This window comes from Rhinatrema bivittatum, chromosome 2, assembly GCF_901001135.1.
Source record: "Rhinatrema bivittatum chromosome 2, aRhiBiv1.1, whole genome shotgun sequence".
Lineage (NCBI taxonomy): Eukaryota > Metazoa > Chordata > Amphibia > Gymnophiona > Rhinatrematidae > Rhinatrema > Rhinatrema bivittatum.
Window position 1 is genome coordinate 667,801,904 of NC_042616.1, and position 18,137 is coordinate 667,820,040.

At 44.2% G+C, this 18,137-nt stretch overlaps 1 protein-coding gene across 1 annotated transcript in view; it reads right to left on the bottom strand.

The window, feature by feature from the left end:
- The window catches only part of TRPA1 (transient receptor potential cation channel subfamily A member 1), a 297,071-nt gene that overhangs the window by 171,788 nt on the left and 107,146 nt on the right, over positions 1–18,137 (bottom strand). The window contains exons 10-13 of the mRNA XM_029591461.1: positions 11,415–11,515; positions 10,599–10,768; positions 10,348–10,512; positions 1,005–1,119 (exon numbers count right to left, since the gene is read on the bottom strand). Coding sequence (XP_029447321.1) covers positions 1,005–1,119; positions 10,348–10,512; positions 10,599–10,768; positions 11,415–11,515 — 551 coding nt within the window. The remainder of the gene's footprint in view (positions 1–1,004; positions 1,120–10,347; positions 10,513–10,598; positions 10,769–11,414; positions 11,516–18,137) is intronic.

The window sequence follows — 18,137 nt, forward strand, 5'->3', positions numbered from 1 at the left end:
GCAATGTTTTTGCATGAAAGAGGTCCCACTATCGCAGTGGGTGTGTTGCTGGTGCTATAGTGAGGCTCCTCCTCGAAAAAAACAACGCAAGTCTATGGCTCATTCTTTTGTCTCTTGGCCAAACAGTGAGGGACAAAAGAACACAGCTAGCAGCCCTTTGACTCAATGGTGGCCCCAACATCAAGGGACCACCATCACCTTAAAGGACCGCTGCAAAAAACCCCCCAAAAAAACAAGTGCTGTGGCAAAATGGAAAGTTGAGTGGGGGTCAGGTTGACCCCTAGCTCAACCTCTGGCTGCCAATTGAGGTGGCACCAACAACCCTAAAGGTAAAAAAATAAAATAAGTACCACATGCGGTGATGGCCCCTCAACCCTGTCAGCAATAAAGTACAACTCCCCATCCCCCTTCCTATTAAATTATTGTAGGAAAGGACCACCATCCCAAGCACAGCTAAAATAGTTGCAGGTATAGTGCCCCCTGTTCCCCCCCCCCCCCAGCCGCCCAAAGATGTATGAAAAATCCTTGAGATTCAATGTCCCCCCCCCAAACCCCCACAATCCCAATGGCCTCCACCCCCTCCCACACCCTCCAAATCTTAAAAACTGGTCATGGATCCCTCGAATGGGCCCAGGGCAACCCCTAGCCCTGGCCAAAACCATTTTTTATAATGGCACTGACCTGATCTTGCCCTAGCCATGTGACTTAGAATAGTAGCCTAGTGGTTAAAACAGGGAGCTGTGAACCACAAAACCAGAGCTCAAATCCCACTACTGCTCCTTGTGATCTTGGGCAAATCACTTCACTCTCCATTGCCTAGGATAGAGTGGGACCCCTTCCTATAGGAAAACATCTCAATAAATCAGGCCCTTAGGCTGTAAATCCTGCAGAGACAAGGAAATACCTACGTACCTGAATGTAACTCACCTTGAGCTACCAATGAAAATGGCATGAACTAACTAAACAAATAAAAAATAAATAAAACACATGCATAAAGTACATACCCCATTTTCATCCATCTTATCTACCATGCTCATGTATGTTTCCAGAAGTGTCTCTATTGTGCGGGTATAACCTCCAAAGGCAGCATAATGTAAGGCTGTTAATCCTTTATAATCACTTTTAAAAACAGTAAAAAAAAAATATTAATATCATACTTATATCTACTTTCCTAACAACTGACTGACAATGCGACTTTAGGTGGAAAAATACTGATTCCAAGAGAAGTGCAAATGTAGGGGTAGATTTTAAAAGAAGAATGTGCACATGAACGCTGATTTTATAACATGCACGCACATGTTATAAAATCTGGGGTCGGCATGCGCACGGGGGTGCACAATTGTGCGCCTTGCGTGCGCCGAGCCGCGCTGCCTTCCCCTGTTCCCTCCCAGGCTGCTCCGAAATTGGAGCAGCCTGGGAGGGAACTTCCCCAGCCCCCAGCCCACCTTCCTTTCCCTTACCTGCCCCGCCATTTCCCCACTACCTTTGATGACTTCTTATTTTTATTTCAAAACTTACTTCAGCCCTGGGGCTGAAGTAATTTGCGCGCGCCAGCCGACTCCCAGCACACGATCTCTGACACAGCAGCAAATGGCCGCTGTGTCAGAGGCCTCTGGCCCCGCCCTGCCCATGCCCCTCCCCCTCCCCTTTTTGTAAGCCTCGGGATTTACATGCGTCCTGGGGCTTTACGCACGTCGCCGGGCCCTTTTAAAATAGGCCTGGTGCATGTAAGGCCATTTACGCGCATAACCTTTTGAAAATCCAGCACTTTGGTTTTAGTAAATATTGCCTGTGGAGGTCCCTGTGCTCTCTAATAGGGTACAATAAATGTTTGCAATACTCGTGAAAGTGTGGGTTGGTCCGATGAATTGATGACAGTATTTTGAAGTGCCATGCACAAGATGTGGGTTCATTTCCATTGCCTGACTTCTACCCCTAGGACCAGCCAGGACTGAGATTGTTGCAGAAGCAGCATTCACCATACCCGAGGGTAGCGTATCTCAGCCATAGCACAGCAGCAGCAACAAGCTAGACTTGGGCAAATGCACATTTTGCTCTAAAGAGTCATGGTCTGTGGTCCCTGGCTGTGGACCTTTGCTGTAATGACTGCATTAGATGGGACAAGAGGGTTACAAAAAATGTGAAAAAAAACCCTTGGATAGCCGTGAATAAAAGGTTCATGATGCTATAGCCCAAGAGAGTATCTCAACCTCAGCCAGAGGTTGAGATACTACTGAAAGCCCTATGGAACAGGAGAAAACATCTGGGCTAAAATATATATATGTATATTTATTTATTTATATATCTGTATAAATGTATATCTATATATATAGAGAGAGAGAGATATCTATTTTATATATCTATATACAGATATTTCTCTCTCGCTCTCTCTCTCTCTCTCTATATATATATATACACACACACACACACAATAATAAAAAGAGTGACACTCAGATTCTTATGAACATCAATTCTACATAAATGTTAGATTAATGTGCAAGTTAGTTCTAATTAACTAATTAATAATCTAAACATTTATGCAGAATTCATCTTGTTCATAACATTTTGAGGATATCACTCTTTTTTATCATTGTATTTACAATACTAAACCCAGCACATTTACTAACAGTAGCCAACATTTTTATTATACTATATATCCATATATATATATATATATACACACATACACACATATACATATATATATATATATATATTGAAAGAGAGAGAGAGAACTATTAGAAATTGCTCATGCATGCTGTGTGAAGTCCTTGACTAAAAATGTATCACATTGCCTCATAAGTAGATATATTCTATTAGAGTGTGTAAATATGGTGTTGAGGTTTCCATACCATATGCAGGGATTACATCATTCTTATTTATAACTGTCTATGGCTATGATTTGTAAGCAAGGTAATTGATTTGTAATCCAATTATGTTTTGTAAGACATGTATAGTAAATAAGGGATGCATAAACCTGGGCAGATTTCCAAAGGCTACGCGTGTAACATACGCGCCTATGTCCCGGGGCTTGCAAAAAGGGGCGGTTCAGGGGCGTGGTGTCAGATTGGGGGCGTGTTCGGGGGCGTGGTGACAGTCTGGGGTGGTCCGGGGGAGTGGCCGAGTGCCCCGACACAGCGGCCTGTGTTGGGGCCTGTCGCGCCAGCAGACATTCGGCGCACACAAGTTACAACTGCCCGGAGGCAGGCGTAACTTCCTGGATAAAGGTTAGGAGGGGGATTTAGGTAGGGCTGGGGGGTGGGGAGGCTGAAGGAAAGTTCCCTCCAAGGCCGCTCCGATTTCGGAGCGGCCTCGGAGGGAACGGGCAGCACGCGCAGGGCTCGGCGCGCACAAGGTGCACAAATGTGCACCCCCTTGCATGCACCGACCCTGGATTTTAAAAGATACGCGTGGCTACACACGTATCTATTGAAATCCGGCGTACTTTTGTTTGCGCTCGCGCTTTTTTTAAAAATGTACCCCATCGAGTATAGCCTTATGTATTTGGTACTGTAAATCTTCGTTAAGATAATTGATCTCTAACATGTTTGTTACTGTATTTGTTTAGATTTCCATTGTTAAGAATGACATCTAACGACCTTGATGTACAAGATGTTATTTGATGTTATGTATGTGAAGCTATAATGGTTTACCTACACACCATATATGGCAGCATGCAAACATACATTTATGTATAGCGAACTATATAGATCCATAGGTGCTCATTTATTTTATTTTTTGAGAAGCAATAAAGAGTTGTTTTTATTCATGTATATTGAACATTAGTGCCTTTTCTCATCCTTCTGGAATTTTTTTCTCTCTTTCTCTCTCTATATATATGTATGCAGGTGTATATATATTTGTTCCCTGTACTTGTGATTGAAATAGTTTTCAGAAGAAGAATGTTTAAAGGTAAAGTTCTGATATATAAGTGAGTAATTGTGTTTATTCATTTCAACAGTTATAAGGTCATTGAGAATTGGAGAAGGTAAAAGAGACTTAAGATGAATGTACACATTTGGTCATTTTCAACATAATACGAAGGTGTGAAGGTAATTATTAATTGTTGATTTATAGGTGTGATTAAATTAAAGGAAAAAAGTGGGGTTTACAGATATCAAGTATATGTTTTTTAAAATAAATTTTTTGTATTGATTATAGTGGCTCCTTTCAACATGTGAGGTTCTCCAACAATTTATTTCCGCTGAAGAAGCTGATCTGGCGAAATAAGGGCCTTGTTGGGACATATCACAATATACTAAGGGCGGATTTTCAAAGGGTTACGCGCGATTATTACGCACGTAACCCTGAAAACCCACTCCTGCGCACACTGAGCCTATTTTGCATAGGTTCAGCAACGAGCGCAAGCCCCGGGACGCGCGTATGTCCTGGGGCTCAAAAAAAGGGTCGGGGAAGGGGCGTTCCGGAGAGGGGTGGGGGCATGGCCAGAGGCCTCCAAAGGCCTGCTAGGCCGGTGCACGCAAAATACGCCTGCCCGGAGGCAGGCGCAACTTAAATAATAAAGGTGGGGGGGGGGGGGGGATTTGGGTAGGGCTGGGGGGCGGTGAAAGGAAAGTTAGAGGCCGCTCCAATTTCGAAGCGGCCTCGGAGTGAAAGGGGAAAGCCATCGGGGCTCCCCTAGGGCTCGGCGCACACAAGATGCACACCCCCTTGCGCTCATGCTTTTATAACATGCTGCACGCGCATGTTATAAAATCAGGCGTAGATTTGTGTGCGCCGGGTTGTGCGCACAAATCTATGCCTGCACGTAGGTTAGAAAATTTGGCCCTAGGAGAACACACCGAAGTGCTGGTTAGGTCACCATATAAAAAGCATATTGGTTAATAGCGTGGGGAAATTTAAGGGGAATAGGGAATGTATGATGTATTTGTTTTAAGAAAATGTTAAAACAAGGAATATAATCATTGGAGTATCCATTTTGAGATACTGATTTGTTGAATAAGTGGGATATTAATGTGTATTTTTATGACTGGATTGTTAGAATGAATGGTTGAGTGAATGAATGGTTGTGAATGGGAATGAATGTTTTTTTAATTATAAGTGAAATGTATTTGGATGGTATCCATGAATTAATGATGTAAAGGAGATATGTTCAATGTAATGAGCAATGATCTCAAAACAATTTTTCTAATGAGTATTTTTGAATAACATGGTTTTGGAATAAAAGTATTTTTAATAAAAATGCCTGTAATGATAATTAATTTGAAGTAATGATTTTCGTGCTTGTACCCCACTCTGCATAGAGTTTTGGTTTTTTTTGTTGTAATAACTGATAAGCACAGTTGAATTTAAATATTGCCTGATCTTTTTGTTTTCTATATATACATACATATACACAGATACATACATACATACACACACACACATATATATATACACATGTAAAAGTCAGTCTATCCAAAGTTTAAGAAGTTATCTTGAAAAATGCAGAAAACAGTAGTTTAATTATTTCATCACAATGACTGTTGACCGAAACATGTTCTAAGGCCATTTTAAAAGGAATAACTTTCATTCTTTGCCTATGAGAAATTCCCTTGGACCTATGTGCATTCAAATGCTCTTCTACCACTACACTTTCATTGCTGATCAGGTAAAAAGGTATCACTACTTTTAAGAAGACAATTTCCCATACATGTATCCCCACTCTGACAAAAGAGTCACCCTCAGAAACCTATGAGCTATTTCTCAGTGCACAGTCTGAGAGATAAACAGATTAGTGCTGTGTGGAGCAAGATTCACCTATGAGCACCAGGGAATCACAGAACAAACCAGTCCTCACATTACGATGTTCCACCAAGAGAGTTAAATTTACTTAAAATCCACAAAATTATTCAGGACAAGAAGAAAATGCAGAAAATACACTTCAGGCAACTTACAGGACAAGACAGTTCAGAAACCCAACTTCTCCTTGAGAAATGATAGCTAAAGGATCTTCTCTTTTCTTTCAGCTAAGCCATTCCTTCTTTAAGACCTAGATGAAATCATGAAAATCATTTTTTCTCCTACCAGTGACTGCAGGCTGTTGCGAATAATGTTTTCCTCTTGCTAGAGATGAAACTTTCTCCTGTGGATCTCCAAAGCCCAAGCCAGAGCACAGCCCCTTGGCTGCCTTTCCCAAGCTCCTTACAAGACAGCTTCCTCTCAACTCCAAATCACTACTCAGAGCACCTCCTCAATGACTGATGGACTGATTTTTTTATATTACTAAGGCCCACCCACCTAAGGAATGAACCCTCCTATCATTTCAAATACCAACACCTACTGAAGCTCACCTCTAGAAGATTCCTGAAGTCACACATTAGTGAAGTGCAGCTGGCTTTAAATATACAACAATTTAATGCATATGTTCATATCTATTCTTAACTTAAGAACATAAGAATATGCCATGCTGGGTCAGACCAAGGGTCCATCAAGCCCAGCATCTTGTTTCCAACAGAGGCCAAACCAGGCCACAAGAAACTGGCAATTACCCAAATACCAAGAAGATCCCATGCTACTGATGCAATTAATAGCAGTGGCTATTCCCTAAATAAACTTGCTTAATAGCCGTTAATGGACTTCTCCTCCAAGAACTTATCCAAACCTTTTTTGAACCCAGCTACACTAACTGCACTAACCACATCCTCTGGCAACAAATTCCAGAGCTTTATTGTGCTTTGAATGAAAAATAATTTTCTCCGATTAGTCTTAAATGTGCTACTTGCTAACTTCATGGTATGCCCCCTAGTCCTTCTATTATCTGAAAATGTAAATAACCGATTCACATCTACTCGTTCAAGACCTCTCATGATCTTAAAAACATCTATCATATCCCCCCTCAGCCATCTCTTCTCCAAGCTGAACAGCCCTAACCTCTTCAGCCTTTCCTCATAGGGGAGCTGTTCCATCCCCTTTACCATTTTGGTTGCCTTTCTCTGTACCTTCTCCATCGCAACTATATCGTTTTGGAGATGCGGCGACCAGAATTGTACACAGTATTCAAGGTGTGGTCTCACCATGGAGTGATATAGAGGCATTATGACATTTTCCATTTTATTAACCATTCCCTTCCTAATAATTCCTAAATTTGTTTGCTTTTTTGACTGCTGCAGCACACTGAGACAACAATTTTAAAAGTATTATCCACTATGATGCCTAGATCTCTTTCCTGGGTGGTAGCTCCTAATATGGAACCTAACATCGTGTAACTACAGCAAGGGTTATTTTTCCCTATAAGCAACACCTTGCACTTGTCCACATTAAATTTCATCTGCCAATTGGATGCCCAATCTTCCAGTCTTGCAAGGTCCTCCTGTAATGTATCACAATCCGCTTGTGATTTAACTACTCTGAATAATTTTGTATCGTCCTCATGTTTGATAACCTCACTCGTCGTATTCCTTTCCAGATCATTTATATACCGTATTTTTCGCTCCATAAGACGCACCTGACCATAAGACGCACCTAGGATTCAGAGGGGGAAAATAAGAAAAAAAAAAATTGTGCTAAACCGACTCTGCGTCTGGGCGTCTTATGGAGCAAATTAGGGGAGTGCATAGCTTTTTTTTTTCTCCCCATTTTGTTTTCGGGTCTGGGGAGGGCCATTTCGGTCCACTCCCCAGATCAGAAAATGTTTCTTTCTCTGGGAACCCCCCCCCAAAAAAAAAAACCCCATCCCAACCCTTTAAATTAACAACCCCCACCCTCCTGACCCCCCCAAGACCTGCCGACTTAATTTACTGCAACCCCCCACCCTCCTGACCCCCCCCAAGACCTGCCGACTTAATTTACTGCAACCCCCCACCCTCCTGACCCCCCCAAGACCTGCCAAACGTCCCTGGTGGTCCAGCGGGGGTCCAGGAGCGGTCCGGGAACGATCTCCTGAGCGTGGGCCGTCGGCTGCCAGTAATCAAAATGGCGCCGACGGCCCTTTGCCCTCACTATATCACTGGGACCGACCGCTGCTATTGGTCGGTCTCAGTGACATAGGGAGGGCAAAGGGCCGTCGGCGCCATTTTGTTTACTGGCAGCCGACGGCCGAAGCCCAGGAGATCGTTCCCGGACCGCTCCTGGACCCCCGCTGGACCACCAGGGACGTTTGGCAGGTCTTGGGGGGGGGTCAGGAGGGTGGGGGGTTGCAGTAAATTAAGTCGGCAGGTCTTGAGGGAGTCAGGAGGGGGGGGGGGTTGTTAGATTTATTTTTTTTTTTATATTCGCTCCATAAGACGCACATACATTTTCCCCCCACTTTTGGGGGAAAAAAAGTGCGTCTTATGGAGCGAAAAATACGGTATATATTGAAAAGCACCAATCCAAGTACAGATCCCTGAGGCACTCCACTGTTTATCCTTTTCCACTGAGAAAATTGAGCATTTAATCCTACTCTCTGTGTCCTGTCTTTTAACCTGTTTGTAATCCACAAAAGGGCATCGCCTCCTATCCCATGACTTTTTAGTTTTCTTAGAAGCCTCTCGTGAGGCACTTTGTCAAACGCCTTCTGAAAATCCAAATACACTACATCTACCGGTTCACTTTTATCCACATGTTTATTAACCCCTTCACAAAAATGAAGCAGATTTGTTAGGCAAGACTTCCCTTGGGTAAATCCATGTTGACTGTGCTCCATTAAACCTTGTCTTTCTATATTCTCTACGATTTTGATCTTGAGAATAGTTTCCACTATTTTTCCTGGCACTGAAGTCAGGCTCACTGGTCTATAGTTAACCGGATCGCCTCTGAAGCGATCTTGCAATGGCTCAGAGAGAGTGCGCCACACACAGACCACCACCATTCAGCCATCTCCCACTTCTCCAGGAGAAAATGCTGGGGAAAAATAGGAGGTGGGTCTTAGGGTTCCTGGGAGTATGGCAGGATTACCAACTTCCTAGAAACATTATCACTGACACTATCTGCTACTCCTCTGGGAATTCTGACCCCCTTTTCCCCCCCTTCCACAGCATTTCAAATCACTAAAAGGGCCAGACTGCATAGAGGCTCCCCTCTTGATGATTTGACCTGTGCCGTTCCCTGGTGGGGTGAGGTGGAGGGGGGCTGAGGGGAGTACCCTCTAATCCCTCGCCTCAGGTAGCAGATTCTCTTGAGCCGTCCCTGAAGCTAGTCATTGTCACCACTGAATGATAGCTGAGAGTCCTTTCCCCTCCATAGGAGCCCGAGCTGTACCTGATCTGGGATGCAAAAGCCAAGACTTGAGTTCAGATTTTTATGGACCTAGAATATGGCTGCCAGAACAGACACTACTATGCAGGAGAAAATAATTTTGGTTAGAGCAGTGGGCTACGATCTGGGGAAACTAGGGTTCAAGTCCCACTGTCGCTCCTTATGACCTTGGGTAAATCACTTTACCCTCTGTTGCCGCAGGGTCATTCTTCAAATCGCGATGGGCCGTTATCACATGCATTAAGGCATTATAGTGTGTGATAACGCCCTAATGCACATGATAACTACCTCATCGCAAAATGAAAATTTTAATGAGGAAAAAGGGGGGAGTTTGGGCGGGGTTTAGGAAAATGAAGGGCAGGTAGCGCTGTGGGAGATAATGTTTCGGACATTATCGCCGACAGTAGCACAAGAACTACCTATATATACCTTTTCCATTGGCGCTACATGGGCGATAATGTTCAGCATGGCTGCAACCACAGCAGATGAAAATGCACAGCCATGATGCGGCCACCTGCTCAGCATCACCCTCCTGCCCCCTTTTTTTTCCTGCGGCTCATCATTCTGTTATATTTATAGCAGAATGATGAATCCAGAGGTGAAATTGTAAGTACTCTGGGGATAGGAAAATACCCACATTACCTGAATGTAATTCACTTTGAAGTGCCAAAAAACAGAATATGAAAATCTAAATTTGTATTTTACAGTACTTCAAACTCATCTTGTTTTTATAAGCTTGCAGTTTTTTTTGACCCAGCAGATTCTCTCTGTTCCTTTTATACTTCCAGTTCAGTCAGAATCAGGCTTGGATCGAGAACCAGGCGCCTTTCATTTACAACTACCCAGGGATTTTTTTTCCCGTATTTTATATGCCCTTTCAACTTACATTTAGTGCAGTCATTGCAGTGACTGTCCTGGACCAGCAGCAAACATCACAGCTCTTTACGGGCATCGAATCCAGCCACTAGCTGTCAACCTTAAGCATAACTACCACCCATCCAAGGGCTGTGAATGCTGTTTCTGCAGCATCCCCAATCCAGGGACCGAACCTGGGCCCTTCCACTTGGCAGTTCACTGAACTTACCAACTAAGGCACTGGGCCAGCCTTTTAAGCGGTGCCGGAAATGAAACAAATTCACAAATATTTCATTTTTAAAGAAATGTTTTTACCTTAGAAGCATTGCACCTTTCTTCAAGAGGATCCGTACTACCTTTTCATGCCCATTCTGAGCTGCCATATGAAGGGGAGTCAGTCCCCTATCATCACCTTCATTTAGAAGTCTTGTATCTGTCACATCTTGTAAAAGTCGTTGGCAGGTATTAATACGCCCATAACTTTAAAAGAATAATAAGGGTTTTACTGGAGAAATCTGAGCAGTCAGCAGATATATGGTTTGGGTTAACACACCTTAACACATTACCTTGCTGCAAAGTGCAATGGAGAACGTTTATTTCTACTTTTGGAGTAAACAGAGACATTCAATCCAAGTAAATTGTTAACTGATCCCGGTACTCCTTCTCTACACGCATAATGTAAAGGAGTGCAGCCATCATGGTCTTCTTGACTTACCAGCTCTTTAATTTCTTTCATCTAGTAAAAAGATACAACAAAAAAGAAAATAATCAAAAGGTGTTCAAATGTAGCTTCATTAAAAAAAAAAGCTTCATGAAAAAAAAAAAGGAGCACTAGAATGTAAATCATCGCTGTAATCCTTGAAAAGGTAACAGAAGATTCTGCTAAGAATGCAATTTAAAGGGTTTACCTGCTTGCCTAATGTAATCCTCTTACAAAAGTAGATTATGATCAGAAACAAATGCTATTCTCCTGTGCTTTGAGCTGGTGGGGAATGAGCATCCCCTCCCCATCACCAAGTATTTCTCCCTGTAAAAATTCTGTAAACAAATTAGCAGGTGTGCAAATAGTTGTTGTGATAATTTTCATAAACTAAAGTATGCATATACTTTTCCTTTCAAAATTAGTGTTAAGTTTGTGGGTAAAAAGTATTTGTAGATAGACAACATACATACTTAGAGGGTCATTCATCAAATCAAGATAGGCCTTATCGCGTGCATCGCCGCATAACGCACGCGATAATTACTGCATCATGATTTGATTGAGAATGATGTTATGATTTTGAATTTATGTTTAATATTCTACACTATTTCGATGTTAAGAATAGCAATATATTAAAAAATAAACACCAATACAGGTGGTTATAAAATTGTTGTTCAACTACCTGAAGAAATTCTTTATTCAGATGTTTCAAACCTCCGGGCTGCAGAACAGTCAAATGCAGGAAATTCCGACCAGCATGATCTCTTATTTTTACATCTGCTCCTAATTAATCATAAGAAAATATTAAAATATATCATTATTGTAAGCTCTTTAATAACACTATTCAGATACCAAGGGCACTGGAATAGCTTTTTGGTTGGGTGAGGCCCAACAAACTAACTCTCCCCTGTCCCTCAAGTTCCATAATTGCTGATGCTGTGTGGGGGCAAAACATTGGTTGCATCATGCCTATGTTAGCTATTGGGATATAAACTGAAAAAAAAATATATGTTTGCTTACCTGCAAATAGATTTCTGCATAGATAGCTGAATAAATTAACCATAACACATTGGTGCTATCATCCGATGGTACCGATATGGACCCTACTCTCAGAGCTCAGTAAAAACATTACTAAGCATGTGAAGGAGTTCCAGAGAGAGGATATTGCATTATGAGCCCCTCATTCTCTTCCAGAGCTCAAGATTTATCGAGGTAGTCGACTCTCCAGGGAGGCAGGTACGTATTAAGTAATTCATCCTACTGCCTACAGAGACTCCTGTTTGCAGAAAAGCAAAGTTAGTGCACACTATCTCAGCATTAGTGCACACAATACACCGCTCAAGATAGTGCGCACTAGCTAACTGTTAATGCACATAAAGGCTCATTAATGCGCACTAACATGTTAGTTAGTGTGCACAAACAGGTTAGTTAGTGCGCCCTAATAGAATTTACAGTGCACTAAGTATGTAGTAGTGTGCTGTAACTAATGTTAGTGTACACTAAAAAACTGCAACTTAAAAATTTAAATGTATCAATTCAGAGGAGTTCGTTAGTTAGAAATACAATGGGGCAGATTTTAAAAAGTACACGCGCGCGTACTTTTGTTTGCGCAACCGGCGCAAACAAAAATCCGGGGTCAGCGCGCGCAAGGCTGTGCAAAATTGGCAGCCTGCGCGCCAAGCTGTGCAGCCTGCCTCTGTTCCCTCTGAGGCCGCTCCGTAATCAGAGCGGCCTCAGAGGGAACTTTCTTTCCCGCACCCCCCACCTTCCCTTTCCTTCCCCTAACTAACCCCCCCGGCCCTAACTAATTCCCCCCCTCCCACCTTTATTTGAAAAGTTACGCCTGCCCAAGGCAGGCATAACTTGCGCGCACTGGCGCGCCATGTTTCGGTCCGGGGGCTGGTCCGGAGGCTGAGTCCACGCCCCCGGGCCAAAACCATGCCCGTGGCCTCGCCCCCAGAACACCCCCCCCGATGACGCGCCGGCCACGACACGCCCCCAAAACGCCCCCCAGGAAAGCCCCAGGACTTACGCGCATCCCGGGGCTTGCGTGCGCCGCCGAGCCTATGTAACATAGGCTCGGCATGCTCAGGGGGTGGAAGGGGCAGCTTTTTGGGGGTTACGCGTGTATCTTACGCACGTACCCCTTTAAATATCTACCTCAATGTGCACTAACGGAGTTACTGCGCACTAACATGAAATACGAATTTTTGCCAAATTTTCGGCAAAATACGCTTCGGTTTTCGGGGCTGACAGCCAATCACGAATTAGACAATATCGTTGATATTGTCTAATTCGTGAAAAACGAATGCACATCCCTGTTAATTACACATAACATCTGTTTTTAATAGTGATGGCCACTGAAGTCGCCATTTCTCTCACTTAATGAACCTTGACTGAGATGATAGTCTGTAAGATGGTCAATGTATAACAGTGTGCTATACAGTCCCCTAGCCAATTGGACAGAGTGCATTTGGCAACTGCCCTTCCCAATCCATTGCAATCCAATAGACTGGGAAATGAACAGTTGAGAAGCTTGATGGTGAGGATAAGACCACTTTAGAGTATTCGCCAGGGCTCTCTTACAGTCCAAGGATTGATGAGAGCATTCTCCTTTGTGCATATGTGTCTTAGAATCAATGAAGTCAAAATTCAGCGCCACTTAGCCTGTTACATTCGGAATTAACTAAGTGAAGCCCTTTCAATATTTGGGCACAGCCAATTGGCTGCCATTTGATTGGATAACTATTTATCCAGCTAGTTGGCTGGCTGAGGGGAGGGATGGAGATGTTCCAAGGAGCTACTTATCTGGCTAACTTAGGGCCTCATTTAATAATTATTCTCTTAGATACAAATGGGAGAAAAGCCTTAATAAATCAGGCCCTTAGCAGGATAAGTGCAGACATTCAGGTTGTATTGCCTAAGTTGACTGGATAAGTCAAGGACAGCTATTTGGCTGTCCTATAGTTAGACGGATAAACTTATCCAGATCTGTAAGATAGCAGAGTATATTCAGTGGCACAGCTGTGCTATTGAATATCTCTGCCAAGTTAGCCGGATACATTTATCCAACTAACTCACTCAGCCAGATAGCAGCCGAATACAGGCCTCAATGTAGATAGCATGATAGCTTGATTAATGTGAAATGTAGATATCACTTTTGGAAGGAACTTGGGATGAGTTCATATTATGAAAATATGGAGGTCCATATTCAGACACAGTCTGGATAGCAAAGTTAGTTGGATAAATGTATCCAACTAACTTTTGAAGTACATTCAATAGTGCAGTCACACTATAGAATACAGCCACATATCTTAAAGTTAGCCAGCTAACTATAGCTGGCTAAATTTAGGACAGCTCTTTGGCCTGACCAGACTTACCTCTTCATTTATCAAAATGTGCTAAGGTGTTTTTGCATGTGAAAAGGGGTGAGCTTACTGTTTTGCAAAGCCCTATTGCATGGCTTTAATGTTGAATTTAGCTACTTTTCAGGAGTATTAAGCCATGTGATAGCTGTATCACCTCTTGTGATGTTTATTGAGAGAGAGAGACAGAGAGAGAGAGAGACTAGCCACGATGCCATCATCCTAGATACGTATTTATATCTCTGTGGGAGGCCCACCTAGTAACTCGAGGTGAGGTTTAGGTATTATTATAGGGGGTTAGGGGCCACTTTGACATTCAATGTGAGAAGTATGAACAGAACAGTGCTCTCTTGTGAACATTTGATGACCCTTGGTGTGAGGAAACTCACCCAAAGATGAGATTTGTGCAATGTTCTCTCAACCTAGCTTGATGGACTCTCAGTGGAGGCATTGGCAGATAAAGTCACTTAATGTGGTGGATTGAATAGCGAGATGCCTATATTTAGATCTTCTTGATTTATTCACCACTGTAGGGATGCTCTCATCCCAGAATTTAGAAATAAGGTGTAATAATGGTTGATAGAACAAATTCCATTGGCTCCGAAGACCCCAACAAAAGCCCTGCATGAGCGGATAAATCAAGGGAGCCACATATACCACAGCCACCACATATCTGATAAGGACCATGCTTAGTATACTTCAAACACTGATTCCACCATCACAGAGTGGTGCAGCTATTAGACTACTCCTAATCCTTTGGGTTCAATTTCTAGGCTGCTACAAGACAACATTGGCAATTTTAACATCCTTATCGAAGGTCTTGGAGGAATTTGTGAACCAAGATAACTGTGGCATCTGCTGGGGGTTGAAGGACATTTAGGAACACAAAGAAATCCACTCTCAGGTCTTTTTCTTTTCTAAAACTTATGGACAGCTTACCCAAAAACTTGGAGTAACAGAGATGCTTTAGAGGGGACCCTGATGATGAAGGCAGTGATTGAGAATGAGACTTTTGCTGGTCCAGTGGGGAATAGTCCAGAGGAAAGCCAGAGTAGAAAGAATACACTTCTTCACCTTCGGATTCATGAAGAGATTCCACTTCATGGTGAGTATTACTCAACATTAGAAGCTCTTGTGGAGAAGTGTGCATTAGTGTAGAACTTGGAAAATTTCCTCCACCTTTGACAGGAGAAGTTTTAATCTCCTTCTTCAGTCTTCAGGGCTTAAGAGATAAAGACATTCTTCACTAGTTCCGATAGCTGGGCTCTTACTGACTGATGGAGATTTCTGTGCCAGATTTGGAGGAAAGATCTTCCTTTCAGACAACCAAAGACATCACATCTTTATTCAGGGATGCTGGTAAAGTTGAGGAAGAACCCAACACTGCAGCAAATTCACTTGCTACACAGGTGATTCGCTCTGAGATGCTCTACATCAGTTGCATAAAGCATAATTGCTTACCTGTAATAGGTGTTCTCCTAGGACAGCAGAATGTTAGTTCTCACATGGAGGTGACATCATCCATTGGAGCCCGGCACGCAAAACTTTTGTCGAAGTTTCTAGAAGCTTTGACCAGCACACTGAGCATGTCCACCTGTTGCTATTTGCACATCCACGCGAGGTCCCTCTTCAGTCTCGTCATATACATGAAAAATATGAGCGAAAAAATAAAATAAACCAGAAGGAGAATCCAAACTCTGTGGGGAGGCAGGCGGGATTCCTGAGGACTACCATCCTACTGTCCTAGGAGAACACCTGTTACAGGTAAGTAACTGCGCTTTCTCCTAGGACAAGCAAGATGGTAGTCCTCACATGTGGGTGAGTATCAAGCTCCAGACTGTCCCTGTTAGCAGAAGAAACTAATAGCGATCAAACAAGGTGCCAATGAGCACAACAACAACTGCAACGCTGGGGGTCGGCAGAGGACTGTCTGGTTCCCACAGAAGCACAAACAGGAAGAGTTGGGTTCAGGGCTGGAACAGATTACCCAGGACAGACTGACTGAAGGCACTGTCCTGTCACCCATCCTTGTCCAAGCAGTAATGAGCCGCAAACATGTGACGGGAATTCCAGGTTGTGGCTCGGCAAATTTCGACGATAGGGACTGCACGCAAATGAGCCACCAACGTCACCATAGTCCACACAAAGTGAGCCTTTACTCTGCCAGCTAGTGGGAGGCCTGCCTGCGCATAGCAAAAGGCAATGCAATCCACCAGCCAATTTGACAAGGTCTGTTTACCCACCACCACTCCCAGTCTGTTGAAATCAAAGAAAACAAAGAGTTGGGTGGACTGCCTGTGCAGTCTAAATAGAAAGCCAAGGTTCTTTTGCAGTCCAGGGTATGAAGAGCTCATTCCCCCAAGTGGGAATGAGGTCACAGAAAGAAGGTGGGTAAAACAATGGACTGATTGAGGTGGAAATCAGTCACCACCTTGGCCAGAAACTTCGGATGCGTACGCAAGATTATACGATCGTGGAAGAACCTAGTGTATAGGTACGTAACCAGAGCCTGAAGTTCGCTGACTCTACGAGCCGAAGTAATCAACACCAGGAATATGACCTTCCAGGTGAGGAACTTCATATCACAGAACTGTAGCGGCTCAAAAGGAGGGCGCATGAGCCGTGCCAGGACAACACTGAGATTCCAGAATGCTGCAGGAGGCCGAAAATGAAGCTTCAGCTGGAGGAGGCCCTGCATGAAGCAGCCTACTAAAGGTTGCACCGAAATGGGTGTGCCAGCGACACTCCGATGGTATCCACTGACAGCGCTAAGGTGGACCCTGACCGAGCTGGATTGAAGCCCAGATTCGGAGAGGTGCCACAAGTAGTCTAACAGCCAAGGTAGGGGATATGAGAAAGGATCCAATTCATGTCCTGCACACCAGATGGAAAACCTTTTCCACTTCAAGCTGTAGGACTTCCTGGTGCAAGGCTTCCGAGATGCCACCAGTACCTGGGAGACACAGTCCGAGAGCGCCAAGGGCTAAAGGACTACATGCTCAGCATCCAAACCATCAGACCCAACACCCGGAGGTTCAAGTGGCACAGGGTGCCCTGATTCTGGGAGATGAGATCGGGTGCTGTCCCCAGTCGGATGGGGGTCCGCATCAACAGGTCCTGCAGAAGCGGGAACCAGACCTGTCTGGGCCAAAAGGGTGCCACAAGTATCATGGCCCCTCTGTCCTGTTGAAGTTTCAGCAACATCATCAAGAGGAGAGTTAGAGGAGGGTACATGTATAGCAGGCCTCTCCCCCAGTGGAGGGAGAAGGCATCGCAAGCTGGATGCCAACCCCCCCCCCCCCCCAACAGAAGGGAGCAGAACTTGCTCACTTTGTGGTTGTGAGAAGAGGTGAAAAGGTCCACATCCAGTGTACCCCACCAGCAAAACAGCTTGCCCTCTACCTCAGGGTTGAGGGACCACGCGTGAGGCTGGAAAGAGCAGCTTAAGTGGTCCGCCAGTACATTCCGATATCCTGGCAGGTACGTGGCTCGCAGGGACATTCCCCGTGAAAGGGCCCAGGTCCACATTTGCACCAACACCAGACAGAGCAGGAATGAGCCCATGCTGCCCTGTTTGTTGATATACCACATCACTACTTGGTTGTCCATCCAAATCACGACTTCCTTGTACAATAACTGGTCTCTGAATGCCCAGAAGGCGTAACTGATCACCCAAAGCTCCAGGACGTTTGACAGCGGGTTTCAGAGGCGGTCCAGAGAACCCTGCATGCGCATAACATTCACATGGGCTCCCCAGCCTGAGGAGAGGCAGTGGTGGTGAGGATCCCTTGAAGTGGAACAGCTTGGAAGGGAATTCCCCTTTCCAAGTTAAAGAAATCTTCCCACCAGGAAAGAGACACTTGCAGAGGATCCGTGACTCTGCAATTGAGACTGCAGAGCCCTACACATGCACAGGCAGGCAAGAGGGGTCACATGGATGGAAGCCACCATGTAGCCTAGCAGACAGAGCAGAAGGGGAGTGGATACCTGCTGGCTGTTCTGGACAAAGGTGGCCAGCGAGACGAGGACGAGAGCCCAAT